Source organism: Empidonax traillii, unplaced genomic scaffold (assembly GCF_003031625.1).
Source record: "Empidonax traillii isolate 1590-97213 ecotype Southwest subspecies unplaced genomic scaffold, ASM303162v1 scaffold750:size552251, whole genome shotgun sequence".
Taxonomy (NCBI): domain Eukaryota; kingdom Metazoa; phylum Chordata; class Aves; order Passeriformes; family Tyrannidae; genus Empidonax; species Empidonax traillii.
The window spans coordinates 280,940-299,979 of NW_020955943.1; the positions used below are offsets into that span (position 1 = coordinate 280,940).

Sequence of the window (19,040 nt, forward strand, 5' to 3'; positions counted from 1 at the left end):
AGGGGTTAGACTTGATGATCCTGATGGGTCCCTTCCAATTCAGCATATTCTATGATTCTATAATTAAGAAGATTCATCTATGGGATAATGGAAATTATTTTTTTATTTATTTTTTTAAATTTGCTTGAATTTGTTTTTCATCAAGCAAAACTATTTGTTTCAGCATTTCTTCTGTCCCTCAGTTTCACTTACGTAATGCTCACTTATTAAAGAAAAAGTTAAAAAAATCAACCAAATCCAACTCTTTCTTTGTCCTGAATCTGTGGATCCAGAATCAGTAGGGAGATTGGTCTGCAATGAGAAGATCAGTGAATTAAAAATGTCTATTGAATTCTTGGTTTGTAGCAATACAATGGAAAGATTGCAATTGTATTTCCTATTAGTTGGAGAAACTGGAAGAGGATAAGCTATGTATTGTGAAAAGTCAATATGAGAGTGAAGTTATGCCTTTAGCCTTGAGGGATTATAAATCTCAATTTTGATTTTTAATTATGTTGATGTATTGCTACTTTAAAAGACGTTTATGAGATTTAGAATTAGATGTCAAGAAGACATGGTTTCTGTCTAAATAAGTAAAATTTATGTGACAATTTAAAAGCTTCTTCAGACAGGGGAAAAGGCTGAAGGAAAAAAAAAACCCTCAAAACCAATAAAACCACATTTTTTGTGTGTATCCTAAGACTAATTTTGATCTTTGGCTATTAGAGAAAATTGGGATCATCTTCTGTTCAACAATCAAACAGGGAAAATATCATTTTCACATCATAATTGCATGTTTGTGTAGGAACCATTCTGACTTTTCATGTCAACCACTCAAACATTAGATAAGAGTTCAGGACAGATAGATGACTACACAGCAAACTGCCATCTTCATCATTCTTATATGACTTGTGGTGATCTTACTGCCTAAATGATGGCACTTCTGACTTTCCATTTCTTGTCAATAGTGAATGTTTCTGAGTTTTGATTCCCCATAGGTATATCTCTAAATGCTATGACACTGAAAATATTAAAGAAGTTTTAAAGTCACAGCTTTGGGAATTCATTTATTTTGGTTCTTTTGGTTTTAAATACACTCTCTCAAATATTTGTTGCTTACATGTAGGCATGTGGCTCCAACGCAGCTTGTCATGAGCAAACTGTGTAGGGGCATGGGACTGCTGAGACACTCTTAGCTTGGGTTAGAGCTCCCTGCTGTTGCCCCTACTGTGTCATAAAATACCATTCCAAACCTAGAAAGCTCAAAAGAAGCCATAAGCAGTTCTAGCAAAACTTTAGGTTGAATGGTTGGAAGTATAACAGAAAGACCACATAAAACACTGTGGGCAAACAAGTTATTGCAAGATTCTGCTGCCGCATTCTAATTGACTGTTCCCCATTTCCTGGGAAAAAGGCATCTTGCAGTGGTAATAGAAGGAAGAGTGAAATCTGGTTATACGATGGAACTTAGAGAATTTGACTTCATTTGAGTAAAGGAGCTGTGTTCAGCAAAAGACTGATTTTAGCATAGTTTTTGCTTTTAATAAAACATACAGAAACAGCCCTCACTCATAGTAAGTTTTCTTGAGTTCAAAGTTATTTAATTTCTTTGTTGCTGTGTATTATTCATCATCTCAGTGCTTATTTCTTATAATTATTCATGGTATCTGACATTGGTCATGTAACACAATTTCTGTTCTGCCACTGACAAACTAAAACCACAGAGCTCCCATGCAGCCACTCAAGCGCTTTTTGATTCTGAAAAAACATTTTGTAAACAAAACCCCACCATTTTTAATGTTTTGTCTAAGTGTTCTGTTGAAAGAAATAGGGGGTACTAATTAACTGCTTCACATTTTTCTGATTATTAGGCTAAAAACTGAACTCAGCACCCAGTGACAAACTTGCAGTGTACTAACCTCCAAAGATCATGTGTTTCAGCTGAGTCCCTGTGACATTGCACTAAACTGTTCAGTTTGCAAGCAGCTGCTCTTTTCCTAATAGTTAATAATATGGTTATGTGAGGTTTGTCATTGCGAGACCTCTTAGGTCACTTGTGGAAAGATGCCAGCAACATACAAGATGCAATCCTCTGTGGGCATGGACAGCTCTTTCCTCGTGTAAACCTCTTTTTAAACAAGGAAAGGCTTTTAATGCCAGCAATGCTTTTTTTACGTTGAAGGGTTAAGCCAACCAGTCAGTCAGACTTTGAAAAGAAATGTGTTGCACAAGGACAGTCACAGTTGAACAGGATGACATGCCTGGAGCTTAAATAGCTGACGTGAGGAGTAGGATGAAGCTTTTTCACTGAAAAATTGTTTTGTGTGCTTCGTTCCTGGCTGATGTGCGTGTGTGCGGGTGGCAGCTCTGACATACTAAATAATTTGCAGAAATCATAACTTTACATTAGCAGGTAGTCAAATTATACTAATTATTAAGATTAATAATTAATTTATGAGATTTCAATTTTGTCCCAACTTTTCAACTATGTAGATGTGCAAAAGTTTTATGTTAGGAAGAACAATTGAGTCTTTGCTGACAGAGACTAGGAAGAAGGAAAATAAAGCATTGGAAATCCATGATCCCTACATATACCACTGCATCAGGTGGCCAAGGGGATAGCCAACCCCTGCAGAGCTGTTGTTAGGCAGTAAATGGTCTGCACGAAAACATGGCAAATTTTCTGTGGGCCCAGGCTCTGTGGCTGAAGGATAGAACAAGACAAGACCTGAAAGTGAAGCCAAAAATAGTCGAGAAAGGGACTGATGCAGTAAGTTTGGGTCATTTAAATTTAAGCCGTGAACCTCAATGAGCCTGAGGTAGACCAGAAGACCACTAACTTTGCAGAGCATAGAGGGAGAGAACACAGGACAAGAGCAGCTTTATTTCATGGTACAGTCAAAAAAGTAGTGCTAGTGGGGCTCCCTTACTGGGAATGTTCCACAGGAGGTGGATGTGCAATCTCCGCTCTGCTCTGAGGGGTATTAAACACACACCTCCTAACTCTTGAGTAAAGTGTATGGGTCACCAGACTCCAAGGCAATCTTTTTTTTTTTTTCCTTTTTCAATGTGACATTTGAAATATAAAATAAAACATCAATTAAAGAAGCAACTATAATTCACATATTTTATTTTCTAAGAAACTTTCTTGATAATCAGCTTTTTGGATTTTGTTTTTGTTTTTATTATTCTGTTGAAAATATAAGGGCCTGAAGGAAGAACAGAGGAAAGGTTTGCAGTCTTTCCAAATAGTCAGGGTGATCAGCTGAGAGCTTGGTTAGCTTAGCTCATACTGAGCATTTGACCAAAAAAATTGCTTCAGCCTCTACCCAAACTGCTGGAAAGCTGCTGCTGAGGGAAGAGAGAGGACTCTGAGACACAGGTGGAAGAAGAAGCATTTGAAAGGAAAGATATCAATAAAATGCAGAGACAGTAGGAATACTTGGAAGGATAAATGGAAACCCTTCCATGCAGCTACAAAAGGATACTGGGTGAAGGTGAAATATTATGAAATACAGAGTGAGAGCAAGGTGTAGTGAATTAGATAAAAGCAAGTTAATGTTGTTGTTGTAAGCCAGACTTTGATACAATCAGTCCTGGGAGATGATAAAAAATCCTCAACTCCACCCACAGCTGCAGATAAAAACAGAGCATGAACCTGTGAATCCCAAACCTAGAGGCCAGAGAGCCAAGTTAGCAGCATTCCTTGCTTACCCTGCCTTACAGTTTGGTCTTCCAAACAAAAAAAAAAAAAAAAGACATGTTAACAAGATAAAAACATGGAAGGCTATGATTCCTCATAGAGTAAAACAATCTCACCTTGCAAGGGGTACAGAAAGAAACTGTTTCTTCCCTTCTTTTTTTTCTTTTCATAGCTTACTGCTAAGAGCAGATGTTTTAGAACATAGTTCTGCTGGTGATAGGGATGTTTCAATCTGCCCAAAACTTTAAATGTCTCTCCTGTTAGAATTAATTAGCATCAGAGTGTTTTGTCCTCTTGTGTTAGAAGCACTGGAAATCATTCATCAACTGCAGCAAAAATTTCCCGGATAACGATGGTCATGCATTTTAGAACTGAAGTTCATGTTAAATTGAATGTAGTTGATGGAAAAATAGATTAATGCAGATGGAATAAATTAGCCAGTGAAGTAAAAAAAAAAAATTAAAAAACTAGGGTCACGTTCTGTAGTCTGGCAAATCATATGGCTCTTTTAAAAACCTGCTATTCATAAGGAGCTCAAGTGATTTACTCTCTGAAATACAGAAAAAGCTGATAAATGAGTCACCAAAGTCCTTACAGACAGTGACCAAGCAAGCAATTCCCTGCTGCATAGGGGCTAATGGAGCTACAGGGGCAACCTGCAATCATTGTGCTAATGGACCAACAGCACACAGAGACCAAACAGTGCTCTGTCCACAGCAGGTTGGAGCTAAGTCAAGGACACCACTGTTATCTGGAGCCAGGGCTGTCAGAATTGGGTAGATTCAGAAGTAAAGCACTTGGGTTTGTTTTTTTAGTGTTTTTTTTTTTTTTTCCCTTGCACATTTTGATATGATTTCTTTTGAGCAGGATGAAATAGGAAACAGATTGGCAGTTACAGCCACTCCGTTTCCAGAAGCTCAGCTGAAGCTACTGAGTCAGTACTCTTTGTGAATTAGCAGCATCCAGAAGCAGCTGTGAAAGGCTGAAGGCTTTTGCTCCCACTTTCAGAGCTGCTCTCTTTTCTGGGCTAGTCAGTAAGGACAGTAAACACAGACCATCTGTCATTCACTCCCTGGTATCCTTAAGCTGAGTTTCTGTAAGGACTCCCTTGCCCAACACAGAGCTCTGTCAGTGGGGGATTATGAAAGTGTCTCTCTCAGATGGCCATGCTGGCAGCTACATTGAACTGATATGTCTGGCAGGGCTTTGTACTTGACGTTTGAGGGGGAAGCACTAGGCTTTTGAGGAATTTATTGTAAGAAATCTAATCCTGGTTTAATACAGTACTTTCTTGGGCAGGATAGGTAAATATTTTGCAGGGACTTTTCCACTCACTCTTGTGTTCTTAAAAGTAGTTTATTTTCTCTGCTGCTGAGAAAAAAAAAAGTAAAGGCAGTTTCAAATATTGTTTTGTTTCTGATCTTTCTAGAAGTGATAGGAGTAACTCTACCTCTTCACCCATATCAGTGACATGTGACCTGCAATCCTCTTTAGGAATCTATTGACAGCTGGTTCATCATGTAAACCTCTTACAGTGAAAAGCATAAACCTGAATTTAGTGAATCTGTCTGCTAAAAAGAATAGTAAAACCAAAATGAGGGTAACAAGGAATACCCTTCTGTTTTCTCTGATGTGTCTCTAATCTTCTAAGCTAAAGGAGAAAGGCTGTGTTGCAATATTATATAAATATGCATTTTTTTGTTGCATCCATTGGCAGCATATGTTTTCTTTGCTCAAGCAGACAGGATGGAGAATAGAGAATTTTGTCTCTTTATACTTGCTAAACTCTGTGTGAACCTGGGAAGATTTAGGTCATACATATAATGCTTTGAGATGATCAAAATTAAGTATTGACACTGTCTTCCTTATATGTAATGGAATTTATTTACTTGTACCCAAAGTTAATCATCAGGATCCTATCCGTGCTGCATATGTACCTCCTCAGGAATGAAGTCTTCAGGGTGTTATGGGCTACATCACATTTAGTGTTCTTAACAAGAAAGTTGCAAGTAGGAGCATACTTTGTCCTGTTGTGGTTACAGCACTTGGTTATGGACCAACATAAATTAATACATAAACTGGAATAATGCTTCATAAATGAGATTGTTACACACCTCTTGCCATGAGGAAAAAATGTTGATGCAGTCCACCCTTTCTAAATCCTCTTAAAATTTTGTCTGTATATGCTTTTGTCTCAAGTTAAAATCTATTCTTTTAGCTCTGCTGTGTGTCGTGATATTTTTTTCTCTCCAGCCATACTTTTTCCTAATGATGCTGGAGGAGATAATTCCTGTAGCTTTAGTTCTTCCACTATTCTAGTTAACTTTCACATTCTATAATCTTAAAATAGTAAAAAATTATACTTTTCTCTGTGAAAATGTGCTATGGACCTCTGCTTCTCATAAGCATTTCTCTTTGTTTTTAAAATGCTTCTTTGCAATTGTAACCTACTTTTAAATGCCATGACTCAAACATGATTCCATTATTTAGGCTTTAAACTGTTATTTTTATGTGGAGGAAAAATCATTATTCTGTGTTGATTCTTGAGAATCAACAGAAGGGCTACTTTACAGTAACATTTTTTAAAAAAATGTCTGATTATGGGCATTTTAGTGTCCTCTTTTGTCGTTATTGTTGTTGTTGTTTGTTGTTTGCTTTGGGTTTTTTTGTTACTTTGTTTATTGTTCTGCTACTTGAATATCCAGTTTTTTCCCTTGCATTTCCATATGGTCAGAATATGCTTCAGTTTTCCTTATGTCACATTCTGTGGACAATTTTTTTTGCAAAATGCCTGTGCAAAATGTATTAAAAAAAGATATTTGCTGATGCAGCAACTGTTGACAACAATTTCTGGAGTTGTCTTATTGAAAAAATATATGTGAGATTCTGTGTTTTGTTAGTTCTTTTTCTTACATTTCAGATTTCTCTTATTCGGAGGAGCTGTTGGTTCAAGAACACTAAACCTTTTTGATCCATTTGAGCTGATAATCAAATAGCTGCATAACTGTCTGGTCTAACACATGGAAAATGACAAGATTTGCTTTTTTCAGATTTAAATACTTTTTTTTTTTTCATCCTTTTAAGAATGCTAACAGGTGTTTTTGATTGAAAAATTGGTAAATTATTCAGGCACTGGATTTCCTTGAGGAATCAAAGCACCTGTAAAATTTCTTCCATCTTTAACTCTTTGTAGTAGTTGTGCTCCGTAGCATCTCTGGTGGTACAGAAGCTGCTGACATAACCATGTCAGGATGGGCTTTCCCCTTTTCTGCAGATAATCCCTTGCTGAAGAATTTCCTTTTAAAGTCAGGGGCACTGACACTTTCCCTTTTCTACTTTCTCTTTCTTTGGGAGCACAGACCGAAGTTTTATTGAGGAAACCTCATTCCTGGATGGCCAGGAACTTTCATGTGCACGTGAAGAGTTATTGTCCACATGGTTACTGAGCACAATCCTATCAAATTTTTTTGGATGATTGATGTCTAGGATTTATTTAGCTTTGGTACGGTCCTGATTTTTAGAATACACATAGCCAGTAATATGGCATTTGTCATCAAGACTATGCTATTTCAGGAGCAACATGGAAAGAAATCACCTCTGTGAGAGTATGGAGCAACCAAGGTTACTCCATTCTGTATGGGGCCAAAGAGAATGCAGTGTCTGAGAGGAAGGAGTGACATCTGTATGACTGGGAGGGAAGAAGTGCTATCAAGAAGTGTGATGTACAGTTAAACCATGTTGCTGGAACAAAGCCATCTGCCATGTAGGAAATGGAATTTCTCTCTGAACACTGAGAGGCATAATTTTGTGGGGTTTTTTGTCTTTTCAGTGCACAGGAGTATGTTCTTACCTGGACAAAGATAGATCTTGGGAAAGCTGAAATGTCATTATTATTCTTTGTTTTTGTGGTCAGTCTCACCACTTGAGAGGAGACTGGATGTAATATGCATGCTACTTTTCATGAGACAATAAAATTCTCAGAGTTTCTTTAGAATGCATTATTTATAATCCTTGGTTTTTGGTTTGATTTGTTTGTTTAGCTGTTGGGTTTTTTTCCCCTTCTTTTTAATTTGAGAATTAAGTTGAATATGCTTATGGACTCAAATTTTCTGTTTCAAATTTGTCTCCCATGAGCACTGTGAGACAAAAGCTATGTTTTAAAGCTGTTAGTTAGCACAGACTAGATAGCTTCTGCTCTGACGTTTTAGCCTTAAGGTCCTACAAATACTGAAGGCCTTTAAGGCCAAAAAAGATATCTGGTAGCAGAACAGAACCCAGTAAATGTCAAATGAGTTTCCTGAAACTCGTAAAGTCCATGTTGATATACTACAACAACCTTAGTGAAGGGCTATTGCCGGGAAGAGCACCATCTTTGTGAGATAAAACTGCATTTATTCTTCAGTGGTTTCACTGAATATTCTGCAAATGTATGAGAAAATATTGTACTGTTATAAGCTACCTTTTTATTCAGTTTGGTTTCTTTAATTTGTTCCTCTGGGATTTTCAGTGCTTTAAAAATTTTTCTCTTTGATATAAATCAAGGTGGAATGAAATGACCAATGATGTGGAATTACTTTGTTTTAGAAGTTACTTGTTAGGCAGTTCTGAGTAAGTCATATTTGGAAGGACTTGTTGATGTTTTTTTTGTATACCTAATTCAGCATTGACTAATTTTTTTGTTGATAAGTCTTCCTTATGAAGAAGAGATTTAGTCTTAGGAGAAAATAAAAGGTACATGAAAAAAGGTACTTTTTAGTATACTGTAATATAAACATTGTTTGTGTAAGGCTTATATATTATTTAGTGAAGAAGTCTGTTATCTCAAAGGTAATTCCCCAGGTTCCTTGTATAGTCAACATGAGAGATGGGTAGGATGAAAATTATTTGAAGAGATCTCTCTCTTGCCAGTGACTGTAATTATCCTATACCAGACTTTTAGATGACAAAGGTTATATGAATAACCTCAGTGTCTTGTGCTCAGCCAAACCTGAAAAGAAATTTTCAATACCTCCATTAATAACTAAAATAATTTAAAAACTAAATATAATGAAAGGACTTCCAATGCAGTTTAAAAAATACCCATTACTTTATCAGCTTTATAGTGTTATTTCAAAATTTGGCAGCTATATCTCCCCCTAAAAATTATTTATCTGAAGATTTTACTGCTCTTTCTTTTCTGTCTATTCTATTTCATGCCCTTTCTTTGAAGCAAATTTTAGCGTTTTTGCTGGGTCTAGTCCACCGAGATCAGGATATACATAAAGACTACGTAAGTTGTCCTGGTTATATTGTAATACCTCATGAGAACCTGACTATTTAACTGAAATTAACATGCTTACACTTTTCTTGTTTCATTTTATTGAGACTAAAGGACAAAATACAAGTCCCAGCAAGCTTACAATAGTTTGGATCAATCGTGGTTTTTTTAAAAAACAAAGCTTAATTTGAGGACTACTTGTTGGTTTTAAGATGTGTGGTGGCCTGTTGCTTGCCTCTACCTTTTCTCTTTAACACCAGGCACAGAAATCAGTCACATTTTTTCATGTTAATGAGCCTTTCTTTGTAGATGTCTGGCTTTCTCTATTTTTTTTAACTCTAAGCAAGGGAGACAATTTTGTTTTTACTGGCAAAGTTACTTTCTTTTATAGAAATTGCAGTTATCAGTAATGTTATCCAAATTCCTGGGACGAAACATATGGAACTGCAATTTTCAAAGAAGTGTTTAAAAAAGAGGAAAAATAGAGTCTTCATTACTTCACGGCTCACAAATCACTCTTTTCAGTCTCTAAGACCGGGGTGAGTGGCATAAGAATATATTACAAGACTATGCAAGGCCAGAAGCATAATTATGTGTGACAGCTTGTCAGTACATTAATTGGATTAAGGAAAATTTTATCAAAATAATCCTGTCTTACAGTTGTGCATGAAAGTGTTCCCTCATCTCAGAAGGGGTCTGTGATCTTGCTTTAATAATGATTCCTTTTCTTGTATCATTCTTTAATTCAGCTAGTCTGTAAGTAAAACTTGAACATATGTTCCCCTAAACCTTTGAGACTACAACATCGTATCACTCTAATTCTTGAAGAATAACCTCTAGAGATGGTCACATAATCCAGATTTTCTCAGACCTATCCCTCTGTTCATGTGCCCATCATCCAAGTGCCCCATATTGCATCTTTAAGAGAGTTTGTTCAGACATAAATTCAAAATATTAAGTTTTAACCGATTTCTTAATGTTTGATATTCTTTAAATTGCCTCAAGGGCTAGGAAAAAAAATTGATCCCCCTTTATTTGTCATAAATATGGTTAGCAACAGAGCTGGTTGAGCTAAAACTCATCATGAATGCCAAGGAAAAATGCTGGCATTTAAAAGCCAAGGCTGCAGAATATGCTAAAGAATTACAAGTGCAGTCATGCTTTAAGTGTTGATAAATTGCTTCCCTATTGTAGACTCATTTTTCAGTATGACTTGCAGCATTTGTGGATAACACCTCTTAAAAGGTTATCTGTTTAACCCACAGAGAAATGTGGGTTTGGAATTTGGACCACTACCCAAACTGGCTACTGCTGCCTTTTTCAAATTTGCAGCTTGCTGGCAGTTGCTAACAGCTAACTCTTTTGGCAGCACCTGCTTCTGAAAACCATTTTTTCCATCAGACTGTCTGCAGTTTTCCATGTGGTTTCCTGTAGCTTTCCAATTTTCTTTGCTGAAGCAGAAAATGTAGCGGAGGAAACAGCAGATACGATTTTCAGCACAACTTCTCGCTCCTTCAAATGGCAGCCCTTTTGACCTGCCCTGTCACTGTGGTCCTGCTGGATAATCATGAAGGTCCGGGTTGGCCTGGGTGCTATAACCCTACAAAGCCCGATTTGATTTAAAAAAGGAACCACAGGAAGCACTCTATTTTTCAAGCTGTCTCTGAACTTAAAATTGCCCTTGCAGAACATGTGCACTCTCCAAATCCATCAGAAGTGAATGAAGCAAGCATATTGTGTGTGCCCTAGATAAGGAAGCATTTCTATCTAGGCTAAGCTCAGCACACATTTCACTACATCTTTCTTAAACATTTTCTTTAATTGCTTGGGGTCTTAGCATGGTATACACTTATTGATTTGGAATCATAGAATCATTGAGGTTGGAAAAGGCTACTCAAGTCCAACTGCTAATCCAACCCTGCCAAATCCACCACCAAACCCTGTCCCTAAGTGCCACATCTACGTCTTCTAAATACCTCCAGTGGTGGTAACTCAACAGCTTCTCTCAGCAGCGCCTGATCCAATGTTTGACAACCCTGTCAAAATTTTTTTCCAAATATCCAATCTAGACCTCCCCTGAAACAACCTGAGGCCATTTCCTCGTGTCCTGTCACTTTTTGCCTGGGAGAAGGGGCCAATGCCACCTCACTACAACCACCTTTCAGGTTGCTGTAGAGAGAGGTAAGGTTTCCCCTGACCCTCCTTTTCTCCAGGCTAAGCAACCCCAGTTCCCTCAACTGCTCTTCATAAGACTTGTGCTCCAGACCCTTAATCAGCTTATTTGCTCTTTGGACACTCTCCAGCACCTCTGTGTCTTTCAACATGAGACCTGCCTGTTGCTGTACTCTCACAGTGTCTTGCTGTCAGGTAGTGCCAGTGTCAGCCCCACACAATCCACCTTTGGGGATCCCTCTGGGGGATCTTGGACAGCCCTGTCTAACAGAAAGGAAAGTCAAAGAGAAAATGAGTCTATATTAGGTAATGCTTTCATTGCTAAATTTTTCTGACATCTTAATGGTGCATGCTTTTAAAGGGTCTGAAGGTTATTTTTTGATTTAGGTGAAGCTACATAAAGCAGTCATCAGAAAACATCTGGAGCCTGTTTAGAGAGGTGAGCTGGGGAGTCTTTGATCCCTCCCTTGGCTCCGACTATATCAGCTGACCACACTTCATTTTCGATGGGTAGTCATAACAATTTCCGCATGACGTCCTACCACTGAGGAGAACACATCACAGAGGGTTGAGTCTCCATGTGGGCACATATATATCATAAGGTTGATGCATGCATACAGCTGCTTGGCACACAGTACAAGTGGATGTTTAAGAGCTGAGTGCTATGATGTTGGTCAGCACAGTTTGTACCATGTAAATGACAAATAACCAAATCTGGTGGGACAATGTGTTTCAAGTGCAGTCAAAAGCTGGTGTGAGGTTTTCTTTGTTTGTTTGTTTTTTTCTTTTAATTCTGTTTTTCAATTTATTTGTGCGTTATGCTTGTTTACAGATATGATAAGAGAAATCAGTTCAGTACATACGATTTAGTATAAATGTTCTCTATTCAGGGAATAGGAAGATTGTGAGATGAAACTTTAGCCTAAAAGAATGTAGAAATGATAAATCAAAATCATGCTGTTGTAATTAGTCTCCTACATGATTAATTAGCTCTCGTATTCTTGTTGTTGTATTTGTTATAAACTCTTGGCTTAGTAGTGTTTCTGAGCTTTTGGGTAAGAGGCAACCTCATGCTTGTAATGGTTTTAGTGATTACTGATTCAGGGAAACATGCTAACTCTTTTTTCCCTGAAGAGATTCTGCTTTTAATATTTTTATGTAGTGAAATTTTTTTATAAGTTGTGTTCAAAACTACTGATGTTCTTGCATAATACATATGATTCTATACTCACATCTTCTTCAGTTCTGACCAAATCTTTTCCATGGAAGTGAGAATTACTGGTTTCTGTTGTCATAGAAATAACTCTCTTACTGATAGTTGTGTGCACAATGTCGCATATGGGAGATGAAGCATTATACTAGCCGAATTTTAAAATGTATTCTTTTTATTATAGGGAGTGAAAATTTATGATGATTTATGTTTTCAATACAAGACAAATAATAGGTTCCAGTCAACTCTTGTGATTATTTTAAGTGTTTACAGTCTAACTAGGATGAGTATGGTCTTTTCCTTTCTCAGGTTTTTGTTTATTTCTTTTGGTGTCCTTTTCTGTGGTGCATTTGGGATTGAAAGGTTGCTTATGGATGAACATCAGTGCCACTACAAAGCCTTCCTTTTTCTTTTGTTTAAAGTGGCAGGTGTAGACACATTAACAAATGCTTGAATATGTGGTCAGAGGGCAGATCTAGGGCTCAATGGCTGGAATTAAGTTATCTGTTTGCACTTCATCCAAAGTCCCCTGAAGATTTTGCAAGCTATCACCTATAGGTAATGGGAAACAGTGGTGTATTGTAGGTGAAAATTGCAGCCCTCTGACTAATATCTAAGGAGTCATCAGCCTATCAGTGGGAGCAACTGGAGTTGCCCACATCTATTCCTTTCCTCTTCTGCTCTTCCTTTACCTCTCCACAGAGCCAGGAGGGCAGGGGGAAACTGCTTCTTCTTAAACTGCTCAAAAGAGTATAGGAGATTGAAGGTCATGTCTCTGGTGTACAGCTGTAGAGAAGTATGAAAGGCCACCAGAAGAGTGTGACCCTCATTCATCCACGGGAGCAGTGGCGCAGCTACAGGTTTTCAGGGCTTCTGCAATAGTTGCCAATTGCAAAGGCTTGCAATTGGACTCTCACTTAATGCTGTGGGTGAGGTTCTTTTAAAGCTGCTATCAGGCAACTGGAACTTCACCTGAGGACATCTCCATGACTTAGCAGAACATGCTGTATCATCTGGGGTGGGACAGCTGTCCTACAATGCTGTTTCTTACTCTGGGTTACTATGGAGACAGAAATTGCAATTTCTTTAAAGATTAGGCATGGGAAAGTATGTCTTGGACTGCAAGTAACCAGCTCAGAAGACATGCTTCCTTGGAACAAACCTGTAGTCTTGCAGAGAGCGCCAAAATCTGTGTATATAGCTGTCACAGCAGCAGCCATGTGGTTAAGAACACAATCTTCTGTTCGAAAGATTCTCTTAATTAAAAAAACAACCCATGCCCAGCAGCATTAAATGTGAGAATGAATGTGCCCCAAGCAGTGGTTATATAGCAAGCAGAACATGCTCTTTTTCTGATATCAGTTCTACATGGATCTTTCTTTGTGAGTAATGTTGTGCAAGTCTTTGAAGAAGTCCTTGTAAAATACTTTTTTCATATGGTTTAATTTTAGTTTTCTCCTATCATTTTGAATGAAAGTGAAATGAGAATGTTAGTTTTTTGTGTGTGTGAAGATCTGTGCATATCTAAATATGAATGTATACATGTGTAAATGCAATTATTTCATGTTTCTTCTGAGCAACCTGATCCAGTTGAAGATATCCCTTCTTATTGTAGATGGGATTGACTTAATGACCTTTGGTCATGTAATCATGGAATGGTTTGACCAGCTCAAACTATTCCATGATTCTCATATATGATGTAAAATATGCTAATGATTTTTGGGTCTGAACCACGAGAGAAGAGCTGTGAACACAACTGGTGTCCAGCTAACCTGCTCCTCACTCCCACATAGTATAAATCCAGAGCAGCCTTCTCATGCTGTGAACAGTCCTACCCACAATGGGTGAATGAGCTGAGCTGGTGATTAGCCTCTTGGTAATGCTGTTGAATTGCTCAGTAGACATGGATTGCCTGTGGGTGTAACCAAATTTTCCAGGTACCTGATTGTGAAGAAACATTCAAAGTGTAAACCGATCCCACCGTTTTGAATTGTGTCATACTGTTGTTTTTTTTTTCCTTATTTGCAGTGTCGCAATTACCAGCTACTTGTGGTGTTGAGGGGCACCAAGAATGATGCTAAGAGGGTTTTTGAGCACTGTAGACTTGTTCCTCTATTAGTGGGGGATCCTTGGGCCTTCCTATGCTTTTCTTGAAGATGATCTTTGTTATCTTTTGATTAGGTGGATGATCAAACTGCACCAATAGCATCTCTGCAGAAGTATGAGGGGCACAGAGGGGCTTGCATTAGGCTCTCTGTTCAGGGATGACTTTCATTTTTAGAATCCATGCTATTTTTTAATGATGTTTTTCCAACTTTTCTTTCTAGAGCTTTCAGCCTTTAAGATTCTTTTATGCCCTAATTAGCTTTATTGTTTATATTGCTCTCATTCTCTAATTAGAGTAATCACGTCATGGGGGAGTTAAGGCTCTTCTGCTTTTTCTCTAATTATTTTTGTTTTGTCAAGCCTGGCTGTTTCCTGCTGCTTATTCTTGTCTATGTATTTTTATTCTCTGCAAATTGATGTTGTCATGCACTAATTGTTTTCACATTATCTGAAGACCTTTTCCATTTTTACTGTCTTCATCATTCTTGGACATCTGCTCAGCTCCACAGTTCCAGTTAAAAGTAGCAGATAACATACCAGCAAGTGGGGGTAATAGAAGTGCAAAAAGAAAGTGAAGATGATGTCTTTAACTAGCCTTCTGACTTCTTCACCTCAGATTCTGTTACTTAAACCACCTTCCACCAAACCTTTGTCCTCTCTTTCTGGTTGCCATTCGTGTGGTTGCTTTGACTGCAGCACTTTTTTGCGTACTGGTCATTCAGAGTAGTTGTGAAGAGCTGCTGAGGTGAGGATTGTCAGTGGATATATATCTGTGCCTAAGTAATACAAAGCAGTGTTGGTACCTGTTATAAGTTAAGCAATAAAAACCGGGCTGCAAAGCTGCAATAAAGAAATAGTTTATTATAAAAGCATTAAAACAAGCAAAAAAGGAACAGTGCACCGGGCTGTTTTTGCACTGTGGCAAAAACCAGCAGCTACTACAAGTTTGGGTCCCCTTTTTATGTCCCCTTGGCTCCGTATTTCGCAATCCGAAGTCCGGTCTCACGCATGCGTAGGTCCCAGGAGGTGTCTTGTTTAGATGATCCTATCTGTGCCCCAGCCTGAAGTCAGACATAAGGTGTTTATTGGAGTTTGAATTCTCACGAGGAAAGTGTATTCCATTTTCTTCTTTCCTGGAAGGAGGATTATCTGGTCTAGAATTCTTTCCTGGAGTTCCTGGAAGGTCTGATTGTCCATTTACCGTAAGAAAAAGGTTTGTGTATTTACCTGTCTGTTTTCGGATAAGACATTCCTGGCAAACATTGTCTTAGGTTTTACTGGAAAAGGGGTTTGTTACAAAACACAGAATTCTATCATTAATTTTTACTACAAAAAAAAATACAGAAAGTTATGGTTACAGAGAAATTACAAGCATTCAAGTAATTTATTAAACTCTGACGTTCCTAATTTATTACAGTACCGACCCCTAACAAGTGGAAGAAAATGAAAGTTTTTGTAGAAAGTGTTATGGTTAATAGTCTTGGAATTTGCACATGTCCTAGGAGGAAAAGTAGACAAGTCAGTGTGGAAAGGTTAATGATGTACCCAATGTGAGATTAGATCAGAACAGCATAGAGTATATATTATTTGAAACTTTTTTTTTTTTTTTCCTGTGGAACAAGTGGTACTGTTTTGTTTAAAGGCAGAAACAGCTAATTGGTCTTCCCATGAGTTAGCAGTTCTGATGGTGGACCTTAAATTTGTGCATTCAGAAGTTTTTCACAATTGTCCCCTTTGGGTGCAGACTGAGTATAGTAGAATGCTGGGATTAGCCGGGAGCATATCAGCAGCTCTCAGTGAGCACACCTTTGAAGTCCTGATGGCATTCTTGCTATCTTTATGCATTCCATTCTGTAAAAGCTCTAGGTAGCCATTCACACCTAAGAAGTTTCTCCACTTAAACATCTTTGTGTGAATGATATTCTCCTATTTAAAAGATGTGATAGTTTCAGAGTACGGGATTATCTCTTCACAAATAAAGTGTCATTGCAATGACACTGACAGCCTGAGTTGTAATCTGCCCAACATTTGACCCGAGGTACTGGATAATTCAATCTCTCTAACTTGTTCATTCTCTTCTGTTGAGACTGAAAACATGGGGATTTCAGCAGAGTTTGAATGAGCATCGTGGCCACTCAAGGTTGAAATAACCATATCCAGTTGCTCTACACCTGGTGTGCCTTCTGAATAAAAACATTACTGAACAAGCAAGCTGAAGCATTAACTGGAGGTTTTAATTTTTTAATTGTTATTTTTATAAAGGTTTACACACATCTTTACAAACCACAAGGAATTTCTGTCCTCCATTGTGGTATAAAGTCAAATAAACAAATCCTTCTTTTTGGACTGGCCTTATATTAAGAAGAAATTGAATTAACAGTCACTTCTGTTTATTTATTTGGTTGTCTAAGATGTTATAATGTCTTTTCCCTCACAGTCCAGTGAGAGTAGAAGAAATTTCAGGTTTCCTCTACGTGTCTTCCTTTAGGTACAGACATTTTGACTGTATGTCTAGGAGATTTCTTTGAGGCCTTCTGGTGGTGGGTGGCTGCAATTTTGAACAGAATAAATCTGTGTCCGAATAACACTGATTTTGATGGGAAATGTCTCTGAAAGAGCCAGGTCTTGGGAAGATGGTCTAAAATGACTGTGATTGCTTTTGATTGTCTTCAGATGTTTCTCAAGCTTTGGGATTTATGCTTTAGCAAAAGGCTTTTTAACAATGCTAAGCTGCAATATGGCAAGAAGGAGCTTAGGCTCTGTTTAATTATCTGCAGCACTAGGACCAAGACTTGACAGAAACTGTTTGGAAGGGATTGTGCTGCAGGAATTACATCCTTGTATTAAGATAAAGTTTTCTTCCCTAGTACCAAGACTGCCAGTGTTACTGTAGAGAATAGTGGATTTGGAAATGGTGATCCATGTCTGAAATAACATTTATGAGAAATAAATTATCCTTTTTTTTTATATTTTCGGAAGCACGTTAGTGTAAACTTATGTGAATGAGTCTCCAGTGAGCATAAGGAGGTAACTACCACGTCTAGTTCAAACTTAACCAAAGCCCTAATTTAGGTGAACACCATTCTTAGAGAATATTTAACTAATTAGATTAACTTGTAGCAAAATGTTCCATAGAACTGTAGTGAATCATTTTACTCTAGACTTATTATTCTGTTTTCGTTTTTTTTCCCCTCCAAAGATATCACTTCAATTTTTCAAAATTATTCAGCTCGAGGTCAAAAAACACTGGCTTTACAGAGAAGACACCACTGCTGAAGGTTTCCTCGGAGGAAAATGGGTGAGTTACTTTCATTTTACTCAAAATATTTTTTCCTAAGCTCTCTTCTATTTAATTGTATGTGGTTCTTTCTTATGTCCTGACACAAAACCTGCTGGGAAATAAAGTGAATGACAGGGGTTGTAAGCAAAGAATTACTCTGGAGGACCTTGGGAGGAGAGAAGAGGCTGTAAACAGGGAAGGATGTAGGATCTGAGGTCAGGGTGATTAAAGAGATTGATAGGCAACTGCAGGTTGTGCGTTCTTATTTCCTCCACATGGTGTTACATCAAGTGCACTGAAAGACACAGCAGAACTATAGGAAAGATCCTAATAACACGATTTTCACACCAAATCTTGAAGCACGTCTGCCTGGTGTATCAGAGAAGTGATTGTCTCGGGCACACCTAAATGTCATGGGTTCTTTGTTCTTGCTCTGCCATCTACCCAGCGGTATCACCAAGGTGAGCTCAGTCTGTACTGAATAGTTCTCTTTCTATGAATTTTTCCTTTAAAATCTATCAATCACACTGAACACAAGGTTTTGCAAGGTCAGTTGCATCTACTACCTGTTGAAATAAAACACTGTTTTGTTTTATTATGTTTACTGAAAATGTGTGACAGGTTGCAGTGCGTGGCTCTTCATAATCCAGATTTTACCACAGACGATGATTCATGGGACAACAGCTCTGCAGAATTCGAGCAAAGGTTTCAATTGGAAAGTGAAATGACAAGTTTTTCCAGATCTGCTTCTTCTGAGAAATATGAAATCTTGGACAACTTTCATGTCAAGTTCAATTTATCAAAGATGAGGTCTGACTTCAAACATTCATTTATTTCTTTTTCCTTTTATATATATATATATAAAAATATATATATTTATTTCTGCAGTATTGGTTTATAAGCAGAGATGTCTAGAAAATGACTTATTTACACAAATTAATACAATAGCTCTCTGTATTTAGATGGTATCTTGCCACTGATAATTTAAAAGTAAACCCTGGTAAAATCAGTTACAGTCTCTATCTAATGATTAATAACCCCTTGTTCTTACAAGCATCAATCATAGCACCTATCCTAAATTGTAATTAAATACCTTCTATATTACTTTTAACATTTCTTTGAAACTTCTTAAAAGCCCCTTGGTTTGGTTCCACAGCTTTTTATCTTCAGTTTTTTGTTCCTTCATTTTAAATAAAATGTGTCTCTAAAAGTTTTTTTTTGTATTCATTATAGTAGCTTTTCATATATACACAGACCAAATATAACTTAGCTTTTTTCTGTCTTGAACTATATTAACATATTTCACTCCTTACCTCAAAGCAGCTTTTACCTC

The 19,040-nt window shown here is 37.5% G+C and overlaps 1 protein-coding gene across 1 annotated transcript in view; it reads left to right on the top strand.

The window, feature by feature from the left end:
• OCA2 (OCA2 melanosomal transmembrane protein) overlaps positions 1-19,040 on the top strand; it is a 167,897-nt gene that overhangs the window by 4,618 nt on the left and 144,239 nt on the right. Inside the window, exons 3-4 of the mRNA XM_027900810.1 lie at positions 17,627-17,725; positions 18,329-18,517. Of these exons, the coding sequence (XP_027756611.1) occupies positions 17,627-17,725; positions 18,329-18,517 (288 nt within the window). The remainder of the gene's footprint in view (positions 1-17,626; positions 17,726-18,328; positions 18,518-19,040) is intronic.